This window comes from Anabrus simplex, chromosome 8, assembly GCF_040414725.1.
Source record: "Anabrus simplex isolate iqAnaSimp1 chromosome 8, ASM4041472v1, whole genome shotgun sequence".
NCBI classification, from domain to species: Eukaryota; Metazoa; Arthropoda; class Insecta; order Orthoptera; family Tettigoniidae; genus Anabrus; species Anabrus simplex.
This window is the reverse complement of record NC_090272.1, coordinates 181,488,944-181,515,183: the sequence shown is the minus strand read 5'-3', so window position 1 is coordinate 181,515,183 and position 26,240 is coordinate 181,488,944. Positions and strand designations below refer to the sequence as shown.

At 37.1% G+C, this 26,240-nt stretch overlaps 1 protein-coding gene across 4 annotated transcripts in view; it reads right to left on the bottom strand.

Moving 5' to 3' along the window:
* Nucleotides 1–501: 501 nt before the first annotated feature.
* PolA2 (DNA polymerase alpha subunit B) overlaps nucleotides 502–26,240 on the bottom strand; it is a 153,242-nt gene continuing 127,503 nt past the window's right edge. For all 4 annotated transcript variants that reach the window (XM_067152543.2, XM_067152542.2, XM_068228873.1 and 1 more), the window contains one exon: nucleotides 502–686. In XM_067152543.2, the coding sequence (XP_067008644.2) occupies nucleotides 543–686 (144 nt within the window). In that variant the 3' untranslated portion in view covers nucleotides 502–542. The remainder of the gene's footprint in view (nucleotides 687–26,240) is intronic.

Here is a 26,240-nt window from a genome sequence, read left to right as displayed (position 1 = left end):
ATTGCAAATGAGTTCAACCAATTTAGTGCAAAGTATATTTGATGTGTCTTCTATATGTAAATAACATTTCTGTATATCCCAACTCCTCGAATAACTTACGGATTCAAAAATTTTATCAAACAAGCGTGAAAATCTGGTAATTACAATTGGGATTTTTTCTCTAAGGTAATCTTGAATCACGATGGATAGCTTATGAGAAGAATTGTTAGCAAGTACTTAACAATGATGTTCTACCAGAGAATATTTCTATAAAATATGAAGGTGGAGAGTATTTTACATTAGAACTCTTTTCTGCTGCACCCTCTATTCATGAAGACATTATGTTAAACTTCCATTACTTAACACAAGTCAATAATACACCTGCGACCCACCAGACTGTGGGAAGAAAAGCAACAGAAAAATTACGATGACACGCATCTTCCTAATAGTCATAACAGGTAGTGGAACAAATTGCAGACAAACAAATTTGATACTTTTGGATATATTAAAAAAAAAAAAAAAAAAAAAAGATAAGATGGTAATACAATTCTAGCCAATGATCTTCATATCTTTATAACTTGACCACAAATGTTGCTGGCACTCCAGTTGTCAGAGAGAGGAGGGGATATCTCCAATCGTGCAAAACTTCCTCCAACCATTCCTTTAGCTAATCGCTCTGGATTGATGACAACACATCCAAAGAGTTCCTAAAAAGACAAAAAGAAGTGTGTATACTATAAATATTCTTAATATCACAATTTAAGATATTCGACAAGTACAGTACAAACCCAAACAATAGGTAATTAATTAATAGTCTACAAAGATCTAGTCAAAAGTAATATTGAATATTTATATTATATTCTAGCTGGATGTATACTTTATATGAAGGTTCTAACTGCAAAACTCTCATTCTCAACTTTTTCAAATTTTAGGTGTTTATAAAAACACACCCTCAAAAATTAAGAGATATCAATATTAACTTCACTGAAATTGACTTTCAACCTTATTAGGTTGTGCTACGTACATAATAGTACGTAACGAAGAGATGTAACTTTTATGTAGAGCATCATCATCAATGTCCCACTCCAGTCGTCCAGGTGTCATGTGATAAAGAAAATGTCAAGCTACAAGCAAGTGCCTATTTGACTTAGGAGGTTCCCTAATGGCTAAGGCCCCGTTTCATCAACACATGTTAAACATATACTACAAGTAGTTAGTTAATACAGAGTTAAAAATTTAACATCTTGTTAGGTTTCTTGCATTTCATGAAAAGTTTCCTGCGAAATGTGAACTAATCAACTCAACTCTCCCAACATTGCGAACTGGTGCGAATCAAAGAGGCAGGGGTACGAACATGCTGTTTTACAGCGCGATCCGATGCGTTTTAGTTTGAGTACAGCTGTTATATATGGCGCGTGAAGTGAAACTGAGTCGTAGTTCTAATTTTTCCTCCTTCGAAAAGGAGTTGTTAATTGAATTAGTTAGTAAATATAGAGAAGTCCTTGAGTGCAAGCGCACAGATGGATTGACGATAAAAGAAAAGGACAAAGCTTGGGAGAAAGTCCGCGAGGGTTTCAATGGGTTTAACATATACTTTCTTAGCGTGTATCCACTATCACCTAACAAAGCCCCTTCGTTAATTGTCCCCACTTAAAACTGTGCTCTGATATTGTATTGTCGTGTACAGAACAAGGCCACCTAGCAACTGTATCCCTGATTTGGAGGTTAGGATACCTAATCACCTGAACATTAACAGAGAAAGATCTCTTCCGATTACGATATATTTCGGCCCTATTGGCTCCAGGTGATAAAATTCACTAATTTTAAACGTAACTGTTCCGCAATAAAATTGGTCATTGCCGCTGCAGTCTTGTCTTTATTAATATGTGTCCTCATGTCTAAGCCATTTGCAATCTGTAGATTTATAAGCTCCGGATGATCACGGAAACTCCACTCTTTTCGCTTTAGAAATTCCAGCATTATCTCCGACCATAATGTGAAAAGAACCAGTAGCAAATAATCGTAATGTTATCAGTACCTGCAACATTGGAGAAAGAGGTAAGTTTCTCTTTGTAGGATATTCCAACCTCACTTGAATTTCGTCAACAAACTTAGCAATGACTATTTTCGATAACCTGCTGGTATCTTGGTATCTATGGAGAAGTTCTGCATCCGTCAAATTTCAAACCCAGTACGTCGCTGAACTCTTCTTCGATCAGGATTATTGTGTAAAAGATCTAAAGAGAGCAATTCTGCATCCAAAGGGAGATTAACAGCAGCCATTTTGGAACAGGTTGCTAAATGCTAATGTTAGCCATTTATCACGGGAAATGGCTGATGTTAACTTGAATACGCAGTTTAACAAATGTTAACGTTAACAGTTGTTGATGAAACACAAATTTTACTTAAATTGTATGTTAAAATGATTTAACACCTTGTTAAGTATTAACATGTGTTGATGAATTCGGGCCTAAGAGGAACAACCAGATTTTGAAAGGAGAATGAGATATTCGCAACTACAGCCAACTTTCAACGCTCTATAGATTTAGGAGAATGTTGGATTGTCTGTATTACCTAATACACACGGAGATATGCATGCAGAACAAGAGTATATCAAAAACTCATTTTCACCCGAAAGTGGAGAGAGAGAATTCCAGTAACAATACAAATATTACATGAATTTTTGACTAATTTATCTCCATTTCTGACGTTTTAAAGGCAAATTCAATATTTACTACCTATTTCACAATAAAAACAGCTGAACAACAACACTAGTTGATAAGGATAAAAGTAACCTAAAATTAGTATGTGCTGAATATGACACTGATAGATCTATCATAGCTCACCATAATAGGGTTACTACCAAAAGATAATGAAGTGCACGACCAGGAATGCCAAAACCAGTGATCTACAAATATTACAAAATCTTAACCGATAGTTTGGGAAACAGTTCATTTAACTTTTTGTTTATGAAGCAAGATTTCTAATAAGGCAACTATACCTAGATTAGGCACAAGCATACAGTGAACTACTACGTGACAAGCAAAGGAAGGTCTGAGGGGAAGAAGAAACAAGGAAGGCATTATCCCACATTCGATAGAATCAAATTTATTGCTACTAGTTGGATGTATAAATTAAAAAGTTGAACAGTTTAAGGAGGGACCCTGGAATAAGGACTTACAACACGGGAAACCAAAATTCCTGAAGTGGGATTAATATGCAGCGTATATGAAATTCCATGTGGTTGTGGTTGTTCATATGCTGGCATGACAAAAAGGCTTGTTAACACCAGGGTGAAAGACCACATCAGATCGGTAAAGAATGTTGCTCTTTCATCCTCCACGGAAAACGCTATAAGCCAGTCTGCCATAGCAGAACATTTCTACAGTACAGACCATGAAATCCTCTTTCACCAGGCGAAGGTCATCACGCCTGTAAAAGACTTCTATGCTCGTCTTGTGAGGGAAGCCATAGAGATAGAGCTGCGCCCAAATAACATCAACAGGGAAGACGGCTTCAAGTTATCAAATACATGGAGACCTGTACTGCAGAAATACATGCATAACACCACCATGGCACAGCGGGACGCACTCAAACCATGATCCTTGAGTCCAGTTAGTGGGGTAGGCCGTGGATAGTACGGGCATGACTTCCATGTTCCTTCAGATAATTTCTTTGCTCACTGTCGGAGGCAAAACTTCACATGCCCTGATGAAGGCCAATGCAATTTGGCTGAAAGCTTGGCTTTATTATTAATAAATATATATACAGTGGCTTTAATCCAGTTCATTTATTTCTTTATGTTAATACAATGAGCCACGAAAACTTACGTTCATTAACATTGTGGTAACTAAGGCTGACAAGGGGGGATCAATAGTTCTCTTAGACAAAGAAACATATATTAAAAAACCAGAGGATTTCTTTAACAGTAATGGGTACATGGTTGTTAATAATGATCCACTGGTAAAGATACAACGTAATTTAAAGACAATAATAAAGAGTTCAACATTTCTGTTTAATGAACAAGATCAACAGAAACTTGTAACTATGAATCCAAATATTCCTGTAGCAAGAGCTCTTCCTAAAGTACATAAGAATGATATTACAATGCATCCTATTATCAAATGTTGTAACAGTCCAACTTATAAAGCCTCTTTACATCCATGGCTTCCGTAAGAGACATTACAGGTTTATTTATTTACTTATTTACATAGTTTACGCCCACATTGGAGCACGTAAATCAAACCCAAATACATATATGTTAAAGAATTAACTGAAGATTTAGCTTGCATCATCTTCTTCCCTTCCCAAAACCTCTTCATTCTGGCTGACCTTTCTTCATCAGATATGACATATTGTTTGTGTTGTACAGTTTGTAATCACAATCTTATTTGTTTGTTCTTGAGAATCTTTTTTTCTTCTCTATTTTCAATTTGCTTCATTGTAATATTCAGCTGTTCTAAATCATTCTGAACTTATAGATTCACTTTCTCTATAAACCACTGCATTAGGCAATAATCTCCATTGTCCATCCACGCGATGTTTTTTATTAATGATTGTTCTGAGTATCCTTCTGTCAACCTTTTGCAGTGTATCAGTTGTTGCTTTGGTGTTCAATTTAAATAGTGTTTCACAAGCATAAGTTGCTTCAGGTTTAATGACGGAACAGTAATGTTGAAGTTTGGCATTTTTTGAAAGAGATTTTTTCTTGTACGTTGTCATGTAATTCGTTGTGCTTTTTTAAAACTTAAATGTTCTGCTTTCTATTGATGATTTTTCATTGGAGTTCCAAGTTATAATTTCACCAAGATATTTAAAATTATTTGCAATTTTAATTAGTTTGGTATTGGCTAAGGTAATGGTTGGTGTTGTAACAGGGAAGGTTGGCATTATTTCTGTTTTTTCATATGAAATTTGCAATCCAACTTATCTTGCTATGTTATCAAGTTGTTCTATTTGCAATTTAGCTTCTTCCATATCATTAGCAAGTAGTGCAAGATCAGCAAATGCTAAACAATTGAGTCTTATTTTTCTGCCAATCTTGATGTTAGGTTGACACATCTTATTCCATTCCCGCATGATTTTTTCCAACACACAATTAAACAATAATGGTGAGAGTCCATCTCCCTGCCAAAGTCCAGTATTAATGTCAAATGGCTTTGAGAGTTCATTTCTAAATCTGATTTTAGATTTAGTGTTCTTAAGGATAATTCCAATAAGGCGAATAAGTTTTGGATGTAAACCAAATTCTTTTAGGATATTCAATAATGACTCATGATGGATACTATCCTATGCCTTTTTAAAATCAACAAAAGTGATAACTAACTTTTTGTTTCTAACCCTATGAAGCTTCATAATCCACTTCAAACTGATAATTTGATCTGGACAACTTCTCACTGGACGAAAGCCTCCTTGGTATTCACAGTCAAGTTGTTCGTGAATCCTCATGTATAATAACTTTGAAAAAATTTTGTAAGTGATATCCAGCAATGATATCCCCCGATAATTGTTGGGATCTGATCTATCACCTTTTTTCATGTAAAGGGTGTATTATCGCCATATTCCACTCTTCGGGCATTTTTTCAGTATTCCAAATGTCTATGAGGTATTTATGTAAATTCTGAGTGGTTTGTGTATTAGCATTCTTCCATATTTCTGCAGTTAGTTTATTCTCCCCTGAAGCTTTGTAATTTTTAAGTGAATTGATGGCTTTCAACACTTCATTGTAATCTGGTGGTATAACCTTTTCTAATGGTGTTTTATTTTTTGAATGAAGGTCATATTCTAGGTATTGTGTTGGTTCTTCGCTATTAAGTAATTCTTGAAAGTACTGAGCTAAAATTTCTGCATTCTCTTGGTTACAATGTGCCAATTTCCCATTTGTATTTCTCATCATAATTGTTGGTGGAGTAGTTTGACTGGTATTGTCAAAACGTTTCATAAAAATCCCTCGTCTTATGTTGTATGAATGCTTCATCTATGGCGTTTAATGATTCTTTGTGATAATTTCTCTTAACCCTTCTGATTTCTTTCGCTGTTTGTTTTCTAGCATTATTTAATTCTTCACGGGACTTTTCTGTTCTCTTTTGTTGATCATTCAACCATGCTTTGTGCCCGTTTTAAATCGCTGTGTCACACTCTACATTCCACCAAGCATGTTTCTTTCGTTTTTTAACAGGAGCAGTTTCTTTAGCTATGGTTTTTAATTTTTCAATTACCGTCCCCAAAAGAGGAGTTTTAGATCTTTCAAAATACAGTTTATTATTAAATAACTAGGGTCATCCTTCTTCCTCCTATTAGATTTGGATATTTTGTTCTTTTTTGGCGTTAATTTTATTTTAATCCTGGAAATATAGTAATCTGAATCTATGTCTACCCCACGGAGTACTTTCACACTATGTCTTTGTGATAATTCTTGTCCATGGCCACATGGTCAATCTGGAACTCCCCCAAATTTAATATTAGAGCATTTCTAAGTCATTGGTCTTCAATAACAAGCAGCCCTTAAGGAATTCAATAGATTTGTGATATTTTAAGCAAATTTAGTCTTCAACCAAATCAAGTAATATGCTCTTTCGATGTGATTAATATGTACCCAAATATTCCGACCAGTGGCACAGTTAACATCATCTATGATAACATCTGTAAACACAGTGGACTCAGTAGAAAGGAGATTGATGAATTCATGAAACTTTTGAATTTTGTTCTGGACAACAATTATTTTATATTAAAAAAAGAAAATTATAAACAGAACGGTTTAGCAATGGGTGACCCAATATCGGGCATCCTAGCTGACATTTACATGGACTCAACTGAACACACAAAAATAAACACTAATATTAAAGGCATTTGCTCATGGTTGAGATACGTGGACGATACATTCGTGATAATTGATAAAGATGTTGCCAATAGTAGCAAGATTTTGGAAAAATTAAATAATATCGACCCCAAGCTGCGTTTTACTACGGAAGATGAAGACAAGGGTTCCTTAAATTTTTTAGACATAAAAGTTACACGAATCAATAACTCTTTTGAATTTAAAATATATAGAAAGCCTATACATTCTCCGGTAACTATAAATAATTCCTCATTACAATCCGGTTCCCATAAACAAGCATCTTTTCATAGTTTAATTTACAGAGGACTAAGGATCCCTCTTTCCCCTACTAACTTAAGGAATGAGTTAAACTACATAAGAAACCTAGCCAGACTTAATGGGTCTAAGGTCGAGATGGTAAACTGCTTAATTCACAAAATAAAAAACAAGTTATCCACAAATCTCATACCCGACAAACCAAAAAGAACTAAATACGCCACTTTCACACTACGCCCAGTAGTCCACCAAATTGCGAATACTTTCAGTAAATATAACATGAACATCAGGTTCAGGAGTTTACAGATTAACATGTTCCCAGTGTGGAAAATCATATGTTGGACAGACTGGGCAAAACCTTTATATAAGGTACATGGAACATTTCAATGCCGAAAAACAATAAATACTCGGCAATGAGCACCCACATGAAGGAAACTGGACACCGTTTCACTTCAACAGAAAAAGATCTCACAATAATCAGGAATACGGGCAAAAGTAAACTTTTGAATGAATTAGAGAGTATTTAAATTTTCTTGGACAGGACATCATATAAAGATTGTAATCTTAACGATGACACAGAAGTCTGAAGTCCACTACATTTTTTAACGCCTAAGTTATTAAATACAGTCAACTCAAACCATAGTAAAGTCCCTCTGATATTTAAATCCTTAGAATTAAAAACTCCCTCTATTTCGCTAAATATCGACCCCATACTTGCCCCTTCATATAACGCCCCTCCTATAATGACAACACCACGTGAAGCTCTGCCTACCAGTACCCACTCTTCCCCTCAGCATTCCCCAGCACCTCTACCGTATCGATACAACACTAGAAGTAGGAACTTCAGACTAACGCTGCAGATACATTAGGGCATACGTTACATCTTGAGAACAAGTAAGTACACATTATTCAACATATAGTTTTCAGCGATATACTAATCGACCTAATTACCCGCCGTCAAGTTACTATCGGTTTCATTCCAGAATGACAACACTGTTTACTACGGACATCCATGTCTCCACGAGGCATTTCCTGGTTACACGAAATTGTAATTTGACCTACCTTCTGTCATTTGCGTAATTTTAGCAGCGTTTTCGAAAAATTCTTTGATGTTTTTTAGTGCTTCTCGACATATTATGATTTTTATCCAACATTTTTTAGTATGTGTGTGTATTTTATTCAGTATTTTTTGTACTGTATAATAATCATTATACAACCACAGTATCAACACCTGTAAGTGTTCATCAATACGTTTTATGTAAATTGTTAGGATTCCTCAGATCAGTGTGTGTTTTAAGATTGAACGAGGCTGATGATGCCCAATAAATAGTGGGCGAAACATGTTTAAAATTCTGGTAATTTCTATGTGTATTTGACCAGACAATAGTGGAATAAATTGTATTAAATAGGTGGTATTAAAATTACTCCTTGTGTAAACTTTGTGATTAGATATTTTTCAATACAGAATAATGATGAGAATAATGGTTTGTAATATACTGTGTTTTCGAGAATTCAAGGTCACTTCCCATTATCGCGCAACTTTCTCCGACCGACCCGAAGTGAGGGCTTTTATCTCTGTTGGTAATCACATTCCGTACAAAAGGGATGACAAAGAACATTTTCAGGTCTGTGGAATACATGATCGTACTAAACGGTAAAGGCAAAAAATCGTGACCTGTTAAGCGAGGTATTTTTTATGGAGATTTAATACGATGGGAGTCAGGACTTCAAATTTACGACATGATAAGCGGTAAAACATGTTGAGGAACGCATTAACGAGTTTCACTGTATATTAAAATACTAGATTCGTAGCAAGTTCCCTTACTTTCTGAAAGCCCAGCGACTAGTGCCCTGAGAAAAGCGCCGAAAACCTACTTGGCAGTACAACTGCAAAGTCTGTCTGAAATAAACATTAAGACTGGACATAATATAGACTTTTTACAAGTACAGTGAAACCTCATTAAAACGTTTCTGCAGGGGACAAGGAAAAAGAAAGTGTTAAGCGAAAAAACGTACTAATGAGTATACGAATAAAAACTATCAAACAGGTATATGAAATGACAAGATAAGATTTTCCTACCATTTTTAAAGATGGCAGGAAAGTATTAAAAGGTTTGATAAACACGAGAGAACAAATGAAGGGCTCGGTGGAATATAGTCATAAGCCACCATTTTGTTGTTTCTGAGATGTTCATGCCATCATATTCTTTAAATTTCCCTCTTTAATATCACACTAAGAAGTTTCTTGTATTTATAAAAGTTGGCAGCATGTGCTAGGTGGAAGTTCTTTACTTTGCCATCTAGTGATAATTTCAGATCTAGCCACACCAAAATGGCGTCAAAATCAAGAGTGAATGCAGATTTATCTCCTGTTCAGAGGACTTTTGAGAATAATGAAGCTGAAAGTGAATAGTCAGATCCATTTGATACAGATGGTGGTGATTCTTGACACCCATCAAGCAACAGTTCCAGCTATAATGACAACTTGGTAAGAGTATAGACAAATGTTATCATGGATAACCTCTAGTTTGTGGCTTGTGACTGTATTTTACTCATTTTACTTACTTTACAAATAACTCGTATCTTATGAAAATGCATGAACAATAGCGTTAGATTTGATAACCATAGAATAATAATTTAGTAGAGCTATCAATATTAACAATAATATTTACATAGAATATCATGTGAAAGCAATTAGCAGTTAAATATCTGTTGATGTGGCTTAAAACTATGTTTACCTGAAATTGACTGAATTTGTTACACCTAATTTTATAGCTTGAAGTTAGTAGAATGCCTGAGGAATCACCAATAGTATAAACCCCAGATGAATGGGTGGATGTTGTGAAGTCAGCACATCCAAAAAACTTCATTGTGACAAAAATGAAAAGAGATGACTTCAAAACTTTAGATGATCTCAACTCATTGCTATCAATACCCACTAAATTCACAACTAGAGATTCAGTTCACTTCAGTGAAGCTACACAATTTCAACTGAATTTCAAAGACCCTTTTCAGCTCGGTAGGGGCTGCCTGGCCGAATCGGTAAAGGCGTATTTGGTTCGCCCGGAAGGTCGTGGGTTTTAATCCCTGTCACGGTCGTAAAATTTAAGAAATGAGATTTCTTATTAATTCTCTAATATTGTGCTATTCTTGATAAATAAAAATTTATTCGCCCCCATGTACTTAAATTTCTTTCCGGGAAATAAAGCCATAAGCCCATGTTAGTTACCTCATTCATCAAAAATGCTCTTAAATCATTTAGTAGGGCAAAGTGTTGTTTCACTGTCTCCCATATGTTTTATAACATATACAAGTGTTCATTTATACAAGGAAAGTTATTACATATTTAGTGGATGATTTACAGATTTGCGCTGAACTTCAATTTATCATTTACTCAGAACTAAGTTATTGTGGCTTATGACTATATTCCACCGAGCCCTTCAAATATGAAACCCTTTTCCGATGTGGATTATAAAATAACAAGTACTGTAAAACCTCGTTAATTCAAAGTCGTTGGGATTAAAAAATCGGACTTCGAATTAAGTGATTTCGAATTAACCGCCAATTCGCAATTCAGAAGTACCAACCCTTGCAGCGTTACAAAATATTCCAAGGCCCGCTACTGCGTGCAGTTAACCTTGATTCACAGTTTATGCATTTCAAATGTCATGAAAAAGAACCATTTCCAAAATGTATAAAAGAAGGTGCATTTACAGTATTCAAGTAAAGCACTGGGATACCTCGCTGGCAAACATAACCTCACGCAATGGAAAAAAAGAGCAAGATTCAAAGACGAGGAGAAATCTATGCTGGCTCCCATGTGCAAATGCATTATTTTATGGATTTCTGTACTGTTTGCATTTTTAGATGCTTTGTACTGGCATGGAAAGTGACTGACGCCCTTAAAACATTGTGGCTTATCGAACTTTCCTGTGACGAGGGGATAGTTTCTTGCTTCCATGTGCATTGCAACGCACTACAATGATCCCCCATTCCCCACCCTTGTACAATTCCCCGGCTGGCACTTGCTCCTTTAAAACCATAAGACCGTTTCGGCAATGCAGTTCATCGGCAATGACAGTATTGTTTGGTGCCTACAAATTTATTATATGAGCCACGTTTTCTCGTCAACTGTCGGCATCGCCAGTGTTCGCGGATTATGTTGTTCCACACACTGCCTGTTGCGTGATAGATATTACAGCGTTCTTTAAAAGGCTGAATCCAAAAGAATTCCAATTTCATTCAACTTAGCAATCATGAAGCGCACTGTAGACCCACTGAAGTGAGTAAGTGCAGAAAGCTACCCCTCCACGTTCTGGAACACGTGTTCAATTATGACGCGGATAAATTTTGAGTTGAAATTACTCTGTACCATACTATTGTTTTAAAATGTAAAAGCAGTTTCGAATTAAAAGTCTGATTTTCGATATTGGAGCCAAAATTGTACTTCGAATTACGAATTATCTGTATTTCGAATTAAACAATTTAAATAACATGCAAAACTGTATCTCATGTTTCTGGGAATGAGAGCTTCTTCGAATTAGGCGGGATTTTGAATTAACCAATTTCGAATTATCGAGGTTCTACTGTACACTGAAGGTATGAGAAAAACACCACACAACAAATATGAAAACATGCACAGGGACCAACAAAAATATCAAAGTATTATTGCAGATCATGCCGGGCCCATGGTGTAGGGGTAGCGTGTCTGCCTCTTACCCAGAGGCCCCGGGTTCGATTCCTGGCCAGGTCAGGGATTTTTACCTGGACCTGAGGGCTGGTTTGAGGCCTACTCAGCATACATGATTAGAATTGAGGAGCTATCTGACGGTGAGGTAGCGGCCCCGGTCTAGGAAACCGAGAGGATTTGCCATGCTGACCACACGACACCTCATAATCTGCAGGCCTTCGGGCTGAGCAGCGGTCGCTTGGTAGGCCAAGGCCCTTCAAGGGCTGTAGTGCCAAGGGGTTTGGTTTTATTATTGCAGATCACACTCTTTCTAAAACAAATGTTAGTAGCCTTCTTTTATTTCCGAGCAGTGGGTTATTTAACATTATTTTCTGGTCACACTCCTCGTCAATGAATTGAAGGTTACACTCGACCACATGCAAATGCGATCTGCGAGGAAATCTTGGCTGCCATTTTGAATCAAACAAAACTTTGACCAACTTGAGTGATTGAGCCAAAACTCGAAGGTGTAATTCAACATTCGCGACCTCTGCGTGCTTATGTCAGCCCACTTTCTGGCAGATTTTAATTCTGACTTAATTATTAAGGAATTTCACAATATTTTCTGTATCCATAAATGGGCTATCACAAGAAAAATATGCACCATGCTAGTCGATTTCACGCGATTATGTTGCTAATCCAGATGTAGGTTACTGCATCACACAGCAAATACAAACAACATTTCACCGTACCACTCAACACAAAATACAACCTTCTGAATGGAATGCGAAATAAAAGCACAAACAGGCTCACTCTTATATTTAGCGATCTCGCTGTTAACCAGCAAGCAAAACCGAACATTCCTGAGGTTAACGGCTTGTTCCATGGAAGTGCAACTTATCCTTTGAAGTTCAGGAAGGCCTTTTCCGGTATTCACGCAGCTGTGGCAACAGCTCTTACCCGAGTTGGAAATCAAGTTTCTTTCACAAGGGATGTCAAATACAGTAACATTTTCAGGTCTTGAAATTTATGGGATCGTACTAAGAGGTTATAGTGAAAATTTGTGATGCATTTAAGTTGTTGGGTTCTCTTATATGCCTCCATCTATTATTTCCATTTTCTTATCTCCTTCTGAGCAGTCATCCTCATTATAAAGTTTTTCAAAATACTTTGCCATCACCTTCTGAAGACCCTTTTCATCATATAGTATGGATCAATCTTCTCTCTCTAATGCCTTGATTTTTTCTTTATTCTTTTCGATTTTATTACTCTGTGTAATAGTTTCTGATTTCCTCGACTATCTTGCTCAATTTTGTTGGTAAACTCTCCCCAACATTTCTCCTTTTCTTCCTTGATACTCCTCTTAACTTGTAGTTTCCATCTTTTGTATTCCACATGAAACCTTTCTATCTTATTCTCATCCCTCTGATATGTTTTTTGCTTTTCCTTATACATTTCTTCCTTCACCTTTCTTTTATTTTGTCTGTCCACCACCGTGTCTCCTTCCCTTAATCTTCGCTTTTGTTTTCCTGCATACCTCAATTGCTGCTTCCACAAATGTCCGTATTAAATTGTCCCACTCTTCTTCTCCACTTCGTAATTCCATGTTAGGCAACTTCTTTATACAATCTTAGAATGCCATTCTTTTATCCTCCTCCAATTCCCAAATCCTGATCATTGGTTTCTTCTTCAATACAATTTTAGGGATTCTTACTTGTTTCATTTCCACAATTAATAATGTATGATTACCTCTCATGCTTTCACTGGGGATTATCTTCGTATTCATGACTTATCTTCCCCATTATCGGTCTGGTATTATAAAATCGATGAGTGTTCCATACTGTCCATCCCAACTATATTGGCTGATCTTATGGCTATTCCTCTACATAAACCATGCGTTCTTTATAATCAGGTTATTTCTGAATTTCTGATACGAAAGTCCTACAGTTTATCTCCATCTTCATTTCTATCGCCATACCCATGTGGACCCAGAACATTCTCATACCCCATTCTATCAGTTCCCACATGAGGGTTCAGATCTCCCATTATCATGATTCCATCTCCAACAATATGTGTTTCCAGCTCATTGAGGAACTCCTCTTTTTCTTTCACACTACATCCTGTCTGTGGAGCATACACCTTAACTATCTTCGGTAGTTCCTTGTATACATGTATGTGCATTATTATAATTCTTTCATTTACATACTGAACTTCAGCTATTGGTTCAATATTCTGATTCATTACAAATCCCACTTTTTCTCTTTACTGTCACCCATCCAATACACGGTGTACCCCTTTCTTAGCTTCTTTCCCTTTCCATTTTACTTAACTTAATCCCAGGATTTCAAGGTTTCGTCTCTCCATTAGGTCAATTAATTCATTTTCCTTCCCATTCATTGTTAAAATATTTATTGTTCCAAATAGGGTATTGTTCTCTGATCTAACACTTGCATGAATATCAGCTTTACCATCATACTGTGCAACTGTAGTCAGAGACTTGTCAATTCCATTTCCATTTTTAAACTTCCTTCCGAGGCTTGTACTATAGTTTAAAGAAAGTACTCGTCTGCTGACCTGCTAAGCCCAATGCATCTGAGGATTTTCTTTCAGGGTTTACTCCCTTAGCCTTTGAAGATCCCCCTCTTCCACAAGGCAGTGGTTTTCTCTTCTAATTTTCCCTAGAGAGGACGGGTTGCCTCATCCACCACCTTCGCCATTCCAAAGGTCACCTTCTCTGCCTAAGATGTTGTTAAGGTCTTCACCCGTAACCCTGGGCATGGGTTCCACGTTATACCCCGCGAGACTTTGCACTATCGGAGGTAAATAAATGAGATAACAAGCAAGTGACATGAAGTGGCAGAGCGCAGAGCTACCACGTGCAAAACTTGCAATGCGCCAAAAAGAAAGCTTTTATAAAACTTCACTGATATAACGCACGTTATTGAGATTTCCAGAGAGTAAAAACTTCAAAATCTTTCCGTTGGAATTACTTATGCTGCCACTGAGCATCAGGGAATTAACATACATGCGAAAAAAAACATAGCTGATGGACCAGCCCCTGGCATTTTAGCAGCGGCTCGCATGGCCGATAGATCGGCCACCTCGCACTATATTAAGCGGACCTCTTTTCACACCAGGCAATTATCACTCTTTGTTTTAAAACCATTCTGCAGACATACGGGAATTCCTTGTGAATATATGTACTCTTTTGACTACAACGACAGAGAGGAATGTCCATAAGAATGCCGCAATAGCCATGAAATAATTCTTCTGTAAAGGTCTCTTTCCTAACTTTTCATAACAATCGTATTGGGTGCTAATTAATACACATTCCGAGAATTCTAGTTGTCCAGGAAAAATGGTTTACTCACAAGTTACCACGAGATTTTCAAATCCAATTTGCACAATTCTATTCATAATCTAGATTGTCACGGATAAGGTTAGCGTCGGGTAGTTGAACTTGCCAGACTTATTGGGTTGATGCATAAGTTTGTGCGTTTCTTATCTTTTATATTATTTTACTGCCACTGTCACGCACTGTAACTAACAATCACTCAGTGATATATTCACTTCCACTCTCTAGGACCTTCTGCCAACATTCAGGTCGCAGTTGAATGCCTCGCCTGTACAACTGTTTTGGTTTTAACTGGAAGAAAACTGTTTGCCATTGGTCAAGAGAAGCTTTGTCAGGAAACACTTGCCCCTGAATGTGGTTAGAGAGCGGAAAAAATGGAATCCTCAGGCGCAAGGTCAGGGCAATTCGGAGGATGAGGAAGAGGAAAAGGTTCCCAGCCAAGTTCAGCAATCACATCTTTGGTCAATTGTGCTGAATGCAGACGAGCGTTATCATGGAGCAATAAGACTGGTTGCTGTCTTTGTCATTTGTTGTCAATAGCAACAGCAAGCCGATTTAGCCGGTCACTATACACAGCAGAGGTAATCGTTAAGTTTTTCGGAAGAAGTTCATGGTTAAGAATGCCACCTTTGTTCCACCAAACACACAACATGATTTTCTGTGGATGGGCACTATTTCTTGGCATGGGGGAGTTGCTTTTTTTGATGGGCTGAGAGCCACTCTTTCCTCTTCTTCATGTTGACATACATGCACAATTACTTGTCACTGGTGACAATGTTCGAAAGGAATGCTTCGTGCTTATCACAAGCCAACCGGTGCCGGGCAAGCAATGACGAACAGATGTTTACACGATTTTTGTTAGAGTCACTTAGCACATGTGATACCCATATATCCAATTTCTGTACCTTACCCATCGAATGCAAATGGCGTACAATAGTTGACTGATCACATTAAAAAACTTATGCCATTTCTCACGTTGACGAGGATTCTTAAGAAGCAACTCATTCAAGTGATTTTCGTCAAAATATGAAGGTCTTCCAGAACGTGGATCATCAGACAAATCAAACCGCCCTGCTCGAAAGCGGGAAAACCATTTTTGTGCTGTTCTTTCAGCAATTGCTTCATTCCTGTACACTTAAATTATTCTCGCAGCTTCTGCTGCACTGGAGCCTTGGTTAAACTCAAAGAGTAAAATGTATCAGAAATGCTCACTTTTCACAACTTTACATTCCAGATCCATTTGTCTGAAATATACACAGATAATATATTCACAATCAAGAAAACCTGTGTTTCACAACATACAAACTTCAAACTTAAACAACAGAATAACAACAAGCAATCTCTTCAAGCCGCATTGTTGCCAACCCAAAAGAATACTGCACAAATTTATGCATCGACCATATACATGCACTAACTGCTGACATAGAAATAATGTGGAATTTCAATCACCCATTAAACAAGAATAAACAAGGGATGAGTGTTTAGGAAGTGCAAAAGAGCTTTCAATGAGAAAAATTCTAATACAGGAAAACTCGAACACAATCATGAAGAATAAAAAATTTGAGTGGGAGGAAAATAGGAATTAAGGAGTACAAACAAAACAGAAGCAGAAGTGAGTGCTGTGGTATATGAGTGATTCAAATGTATTCAAGCGAAGAAACACTATGAGAGAGGGCCCTTGTAACAAGAAAAAGTATGGTGAGAAATTGCAAATAATCTGAAAGTTTAACTATTTTTGAAAATGTCACTTTCAGAACAATCTATGGAGAAGGTGGCAACTGAAGTAGCAGATGTACAGGCACGGAAAAAAGTATTCGTACACCTTAAACGTTAAGCGATGTTGTCGTTTGTACCTGACGCATTGTCCATATGCCGCTAGAAATTACACTACTTTTCTATATTTCGGTATTTCGCAAAATATGAATATGTACCAAAAATATCAATAGTACTTTAGAAATGTTTGCTTTAACATACACGTCATCCAATGAGTTCGAAATATAGATTCATAAAAAGTATTCGTATAGGTGGTTTATCTTCACATCAAAGTCCTTGAGGACATCCCTTGCAACGCAGGTAAGCTATGAAGGTCACGTCTTTTACCAAGTCAGTTATGCTTCAATCGTTCTAAACAAGTGATATAGTCAATAAGTAAGATGGGCCGCAAAATGAAGGAAACAGAAGAGAATAATTATAATCCGGGCTAATAATTTCTGTAAATCGCTCTCGGAAATATTGAAACTTGTGAAGAAACCGAAATCTACAATCCAGGGAATTACTGACAGGTATGGCGAGAGAAAATCTTTCAAAAATGCACGTAGATGTGACGTCCATGCAAACTAGACGATCGAACTAAAAGCCTAATCCTCAGGAAAGTTAAGAAAAATCCTCGAATCAGTACTGCAAAACTGAGGTCTGAACTAGGAAATGATTTAAAACTTAATATCTGTGCTTCCTAAATTCAAAATTTGTTATATATGAATGAGTATCATTGTAGAAATGCCAAGCGAAAAACTTTAATTACCCCAGCAAATAGGAAGAAAAGACTACAATATGCTACAGACTATAAACATTCTTCTCCAGAATTCTGGTATCGAGTTATATTTACGGATGAAAGAAAAGAACATGGCAAGAAGGTGTGGAGGAAAAAGAACACAGAACTCGAAGGAAAAAATCAGCTTCCTTCAGTGAAGCATGATGGAGGTTGTTTGATGGTGCATGAGCTCAGCTGGAGTAGGTTCCTCAGAATTCATAGATGGAAAGTAAATACTATATTGAAATTTAGAAGAAACATCTAGGGCTGAAAAAAATGGGACTTTTGGGTAATTATGTATTCATGCAGGAGAATGGTCCAATACAATCAAAAGGATTGCCAACAAAATACTAAATGTATTGGGGAATGAAAATAAAACCGGACTGTACAAATACTTTTAATGAGCTTGGAAATTGTTGTATTTTCATTTATTTATGTATTAATGACAGAATAGTCCATCAATTTTTATGTTTTATGGTGTATATATCTTTACATAGTGTACAAAAAGCCAACCTGTTTATGTTATAAAACAAACATGACAATAAATGCACTAAATAAAGTATTTTTTGTTTCAGTATGAAGTGTACAAATTCTTTTTACTATGACTGTATAAAATACATTAACAGAAATCTTGAAGAGTTACGAACTGAAAAACATTTTCAATGTTGATAAGACTGGTCCGTTCTTCAGGGCAATCCCGAAGAAGTCACTGGTTTTGCTAAATGAAAGTTGCAAAGTTGGGAAAATGTAAAAAAATTGCCATTATGTTTTGTTGTAAACACACTCGGCAAAATGGAAATTCTGCTAATAACCTAAAAATATGGACTTAAATATTCTTAGTGTTGAATGGCATGCAAATAAAAAGGCACGATAACATCAGCAGCATTCAGGAATTGGCTCCAAGCTTTCAATTCCAAAATGAAGGCCATGAACCGTAATGTGATTTTCATGCTAGACAATGCTACATGTCAACCAGAACTTTCAAATGTAGAACTATTGTTCCTCTCAACCAATACCACTTCTTATCTCAGGGCATTAATTCAAGGAATCATTCAAATTAGGCTATTGCAAAATGTTTTTTTTTTTTCGGTCGTTAACGGCACACAGGGATTAAGTGGATTCAGCTTTCAATTTAACCCTCCATCAGTTGCACTCAAATTTTGACACAATAAGTCGCGCGGCATCTAGGAGCGACAATGTGTTCTTAGTTTTAAAAATACATTACCTGTAGACATGTTTGGATATAATCGAGTTAAATATGTTGACATTCCTTTTAGTCTTACTTGCATTGTTAACAGCAACAATAAAGTCCTGCAGGTTGTTTTATCTCATTTCAAATATTACAAGAATACTCAATGTCATATCTCTTAGGTAGTATTTATTTCACAAGCAATGATATAACCAACAATAAAAACGATATCATGATATACCCCAACCTTGTTCACAGAATTTAAAGTAATAATGTAAAAACAGAAAAGTATGCAATGAAGTACAAAATTAAAGAAAAATACAGAATGAACTGTTCACCTTTCCTTTTATTTTCACAAGTTCAGATTTGCGAAGCATTTAGGACAAATCATTCTTACGAGTCCCAGGCAGAAATATTGTTTACACTTCTTGCAGCCGTGTCTTGTAATTCTAGTGATCGTCTTCGGTTTAGCAAGCGTGCAAGTGTCACATCGTTTCTTTTCAGCAAGTGGAGGAATGGTAGTTCCAGTGGCTATAGCTTCTTTGTCTTGCTCTGCACGTCGGTACTTTTCAAGTTGGAACTGCAGTGTCGAAAGGAGACCTGTTGGATTCGTGTTCCTTCAACTAATCTCTTCTGACTCCAACTGCTCAGATGGTGTTCTCAGGAACAGTCTCTTCGTACCGACATTCATTCCATTCCCAATGACCACTACTTGAATGTTTATGCCAGCTACATTCAACATAGCAAAGAAAATAACTACGGTCGGATTTTTTATTATGGACACTCGAGTTTAGGCTTTAACTACAAATGAACCAATAGCCTTATTGCAATGCGAGTTGTACGAATATTTTCCTCGTTTAATTCCACATTAGCGTATATAAGACATTGTTTTCGACGTTCATTAATTTCTTTTGTGATTGTAATATTGCGCGGGTTTTTGGCTTCTTCTCTAGGAAGCGCTCACTTATGAATATATACAAGGAAAACTACTTGTCTGATAGTAATGAAATTTTTATTTGTTATAACCACATGTATTTGGAGTGTAATACTCAAGTTACAATTGTTTTCAACCACCCCAAAAGACTTCTTATTTTTCTAAAGCAACTCTTTCTCAGCTCAGGATAAACATATAGCAGCAAACTTGGGCTTGTTTAGAAGCACTGTCATGGTTATCAGAAACGACAACAACTGTAATCATACAGTGTGGTACCGAATTTATGAAGAATAAGATTGAAAGGAGGTTTTGTGTACGCCGGACTATGCGATTAACAGCAGGCCGGGTGGTGAAATTGGGCGCAGTGTTGCCGCGTTCGGTAGTATTCACGCGCGCAACGAACACAGCTTTTTGTTTACTTTCAACCTTTAATTAATTTCTTCTTATAAATTCCACTGCCCACCACCTTTTTTCATTAGGGCTTTGGACCTTCAATGGCAGGTTTAAAAAGGGTTTACTCCCTAATTTAGAAATATCACACTGTACAATTTTTACAAGAGTTATTGGCATTATTATTCACATATATTTACAATATTTAATTCTATCAATTTTCTTCGTCTGAAAAATCAGTTTCGATGAATCGGTGCTGCTGTCATTCATGCTGATTATGACTGGCTTGAAATAAGAGACATTTTCAGACAGTCCATCTTTTTCCCAGTAGTGGTCTTGAATTTCCTTTGAGTGTTTAATACATTGTATCCAGAGTTCAGGAGTCACGATATGTAAGGTTTCTCGGCATAAAGCGTTAATTGCTTCCATACCTCTACCATTTTCTAATGTGTTAGGCATATTTGTTTTTGCTATTTTCCCTTTTACGTAAGCCCAAATGAGCTCGATTAGATTAAGCTCGCAATGGGCCACAGGTAACCAAACAAGCTATACATGTGATCCAAGTCGTTTAGTCAGTTGTTCCAGCTTCTTTACCAGTGTTTCAAAATAAGGCCTGGCAAGGACAATCAGCTGTGATTTAATTTGTTATAATCGTCAACTCCAAGTGGTTGTGAAATATTCTTTGATGTTATCCAAGATATAATTTCAGGTTTCAGCCATGACATGTTCAGGTTTTTAGATGAAGGATCGATCATCGTATGATATAGAGCTTGATCTATAACGACAGCCGACCTTTGAGGCAATAAACTCAGGACTTTCGTGAACCATTCTTCATAATGTGTCGAGTTCATCTCATTGTGGTAATCACCGCTTCCTTTCTTGCCAATAAAACAAAGTTCTGCACCATCAAGAAATCCTTCACTTTCGATGTGTAAAATTATATGTTGTTTCCCAGCTCAAGGCAGTGTTTTGAACCCTCCACACAATCCATAAATTTGCTGAATGTACCCTCTGTACAGATTATAGTTGTCAAAATTGTTTTCTAAAGCTTCAACCACGTTTTCTTGCCACCCATATTTCATAGTATGGTTCGGTCCGCACCAGGTCTCGTCTGTAAAGATCTTGTAACCCTGTGCTCTTAAGTCTCTAATTCGTCTAAGGTAGGTATGTCGGGATGCAGCAACTGACACAGATTCCATTAGCACTGGTTTCGTGTTTAGTTTTTTGAATCGGAATCCCAAGCTTTGAACTACTTTTTAAAGCGTAGAAATTGACATATCAGGAAAATCCGCCATATTTTCCAAGTTTCATGCGGAGACTTTTAATTGTTGGAAATATCTTATTCATATAAAAATCGTGCATATTTCTTCGTATTGTGCCCAAAGTAAAATCATCGAGATGGATTTTCGGACGCCCCAGTCTCTCTTCACTGACGGCAGTGATAATCTAAGACAATCTGCCACCTTCTGGTACACAGGGAACCTCTTGTACCCTACTTCCACCCCCACCCCCACATTGAAAGAAACAAATAGCACCCAAAATCATTGCAAGTTCACCCTCTGATAACGGCGGTCTCGGAGGCATCTTGAAGTGACGTGGCTAACATGCAGAACATAGGACAACTGAAAATAGCTTGCGGACAAACCAAGGTCATGCGCATTCCGTTTCATAACTGCCCGGGTGAGTGTACACGGCAACACTGCGTCCGATTTCACCACCCGGCCTGATGTTAATCGCACGGTCTGGCGTGCACAAAACCTCCCTTCAATCGTATTCCTCATAAATTCGGTACCACAGTGTATGGTTACAGTTGTTTCTGATAACCATGACTGAGTACTTCAAAACAAGCCCAAGTTTGCTGCTGTACATTTATCCTGGGCTCAGAAAGAGTTGCTTTAGAAAAATAAGTTTTCGGGGTGGTTAAAAACAATTGTAACTTGAGCATTACACTACAAATACATGTGGTTATAACATATAAAAATTTTGTTACCATCAGACAAGTAGTTTTCCTTGTATATATTCCAAAGTGGTGAGCGCTTCCTAGAAAAGAAGCCAAAAGCGAGGGCAATATTTATTACAACCACAAATACACATTTTATCCACATCTACTCCACACTTTGTCCTGTTGTAGCATGTCATAATTATAGGTTTGGCATTTTCTGCAGTTTCATCATCAATCGAGTCGTCATCTAAATGATGACTGGAAACGAGCAGGACAATTCTGTTTTACTAAAGACTAAAGTGGCACGTTCATTGAAACCCAACATTGATGACTTTACCGTCCTTTGTTTCACATTCATAAGCTCAGCTGGCAGACATCTTTTATTCTTTCTAATGGTGCCACAAGAAGATAATATCTTCTTCAAGTCAACTATCAAGTTAAAGTCTGTGAACCAACTATATGACGTTATATTATTGCCTGGAGCATCCACGTTGCGGGGGTGGGTATTCTCCACACCAGTACGCCAGTGTGAAGGAGAGCTAAGTTCAGTCAGGGACCCAGTCTCACGGGGTATAACGTGATACCCATACCCAGGGTTACAGGTGAAGACCTTAACAGCATCTTAGGCAGAGAAGGAGACCTTTGGAATGGCGAAGATGGTGGACGAGACAACTCATCCACTCTGGGGCAAATTAGAAGAGGAAACCACTACCTTGCGGAAAAGAGGGATCTTCAAAGGCTAAGGAGTAAACCCTGAAAGAAAATCCTCAGATGCGTTAAGCTTAGCAGGTCAGCAGATGAGTAAATTTGTACTTGCTTTCAACTATAATACAAGCCTCGTGTGGAAGTTTAAAAATGGAAATGGAATTGACAAATATCTGACTACAGTTGCACAGTATGGTGGTAATGCTGATGTTCGTGCAAGTGTTAGATCGGAGAACAAAACCCGATTTGGAACAATAAATATTTTAACAATGAATGGGAAGGAAAATGAACTGATTGTCCTAATGGAGAGACGAAAATTGGAAACTAAGAAAGGGGTACACCTTGTACTGGATGGGTAACAGTAAAGAGAAAAGAAATGGAGTGGGATTTGTAGCGAATCAGAATATTGAACCAATAGCTGAAGTTCAGTATGTAAATGAAAGAATTATAATAATGCACATACATGTAAGCAAGGAACCAAGGAAGATAGTACAGGTGTATACTCCACAGACAGGATGTACGTGGAAGAAAAAGAAGAGTTCTTCAATGAACTGGAAACACACATTGTTGGAGATGGGATCATGATAATGGGAGATCCGAACCATCATGTGTGAACTGATAGAATGGGGTATGAGAATATTCTGGCGAAAGTAATGAAGATGGAGATAAACTGTAGGACTTTTGTATCAGAAATTCAGAAATAACCTGATAATAAAGAATGCATGGTTTATGAAGAGGAACAGCCATAAGATCAGCCGATATAGTTGGGATGGACAGTATGGAACACTCTTCTATTTTATAACAACAGACCGATAATGGGGAAGATAAGTCATGAATACGAAGATAATCCTCAGTGCAAGCATGGAAGGTGATCATACATTATTAATTGTGGAATTGAAAAAAGTAAGAATTCCTAAACTTGTATTGAAAAAGAAACCAATGATCAGGATGTGGGAATTGGAGGAAGATAAAAGAATGGCATTCCAAGATTGTATAAAGAAGTTGCTTAACACAGAAATATGAAGTGGAGAAGAAGAGTGGGACAATTTAAGACTGACATTTGTGGAAGCAGCAATTGAGGTATGTGGGAAAACAAAAGCGAAGGTTAAGGGAAGGAGAGACTGTGGTGGAAAGACAAAATAAAAGAAAGGAACAAGGTGAAGAAAGAAATGGATAAGGAAAAGCAAAATGCGTATCAGAGGGATGAGAATGAGGTAGAAAGGTTACATGTGGAATACAAAAGATGGAAACTACAAGTTAAGAGGAGTATCAAGGAAGAAAAGGAGAAATATTGGGGAGAGTTTACCAACAAAATTGAGCAAGATAGTCGAGGATATAAAAAACTATTATAGAGTAATAAAATCGGAAAAAAAAAACAAAAAAACAATGCATTAGAGAGGTGGACCCATAGTACATGACGGAAAGGGTCTTCAGAAGGTGATGGCAAAGTATTTTGAAAAACTTTATAATGAGGATGACTGCTCGGAAGGAGATAAAAAATGGAAATAATAGTTGGAGGAAAATATGAGAACCCAACAACATGGTTGGAACTTGAAAGGGCAGTGAAAGCAATGACAAAGGTAAAGCAAGTGGAAAAGACGAATTCAATGCTGATATGATTTAGGCAGCAAGAAGCAGTGAACTACAGTGGCTATACAGAGCCCTCAATGCCGTAATATGGAAGGATGAAAGGATACCTGAAGATTGGCAACAAGGAAGCATTGTACCACTGTTCAAAAAAGGAAATAGGAAGAAATGTGAAAATTATAGAGGTATAACACTATTATCACATGGGCTAAAAATAATGGAGAAAGTCATAGACAAAAGACTGAGGGGTATAACAGAATCGCAGTTAGAGGAAGAACAATATGGCTTGAGACCGAATAGATCAACAATAGACTTGATATTTACAATGCAAAGGATAATGGAAAAACACATGGAAAGGAAAAAATCTTCGTATTTTTGGATTTTGAAAAAGCTTATGATACAGTTAAGAGAAAACGTGTATGGGAATGCCAACAAAAAAAGGAATGTACCAAAATCATTACAAGTGGGGAGTGGTGACTCTGAAAAAATTTTATACAAAAAAAGGTCTTAAGCAAGGAAGTGCACTGTCGCCATTATTGATTATTATATTGACGGATGAAATCATAGAACGTGTAAAACAGAGTATCAGTAGTGATGAAGCGAATGCTTTGGTATTTGCAGATGATGTGGTGATTTGGTGAAAGGGAGAAAAGTTCAAAGGAATGAAAATCCGAAGGAGTCTGGAATGGTAATTAGTAAAAAGAAAATTGTAGTCATGCACTGTGGAAAAGAGATAAGGAGAAGCCAAGTGAACATAGATGGAAAACGGTTAGAGAATGTGGAACAGTTTACCTATCTGGGTAGCATTATTAATGGAAGTAATGAAATCAACCCTGAAATTAATAACAGACTAAGTAAAGGTGTAACATTCTATCATCAAGTCAAGAGAGCTTTTATGGGATGACAAAGTACCCAAGAAACTTCACATTATTTCATACCAATATTGTAACATACAGACTAGAAAGGCTGGTAACTAATAAGACACAATGTAGTAAGATCCAAGTAGTAGAAATGAAATTTTTTATAATGTTATTTGCTTTACATCACGCTAACTACTTTTACGGTTTTCTGAGATGCCGGAAAATTGTCCCGCAGGAGTTTTTTAACGTGGCGATAAACCTATAGACATAAGGCTGATGTATTTGAGCACCTTCAAATACCACCGGACTAAGCCAGAATCGAACCTGCCAAGTCGGGATTCCAGCGCTCCAACCGTCTGAGCAACTCAGCCCGGCCTATGAAATTTTTAAGAACATCAGTTAAAAAGCCAAGAAGAGATAGAATCCCAGATATTAAAATCAGAGAAGAGCTAAATATACAACAGTTAGTACATAACATAAGAGCCTCTGAGGCTGGATACCGTGGTTCAAATCCCGGTCCCTCCATGTGAGATTTGTGCTGGACAAAGCATAGGCGGGACAGGTTTTTCTCAGGTTACTCCGGTTTTCCATGTAACGACATTAAGTAACATTTCATCAATCACAATTTCCAACACACCTTTTATGTGACGTGCATCACTAATAACTCCTGGCAGTTTAGTGAGCAAATTATGTAGGGGTGTTTTCTTCCTACAATTAGATTCAGTGTGCTTACACCATTTTGTGTTTCCATCCTTCCCTGCGTAAGACAGGATGTCCTTGAGAAGAGGTTCATCTCCCGCTCCACTTTCCTCAGTATCGGAGTTGTCTTCCCTGCTCTCAGCTGGAAGATCTTCAGCGTCAATATCACTGTTCTCTTCATTCTGTTGTTCGTCAAAATTATCATCACTAAGTAATCTGTGCATTCATTTCGAGTCACTAAGATTGTTTAAATGGAAAAACTGATGGTTACCGGAAATACTAAAAACACAGAAGGTTTAGGTCGTGTG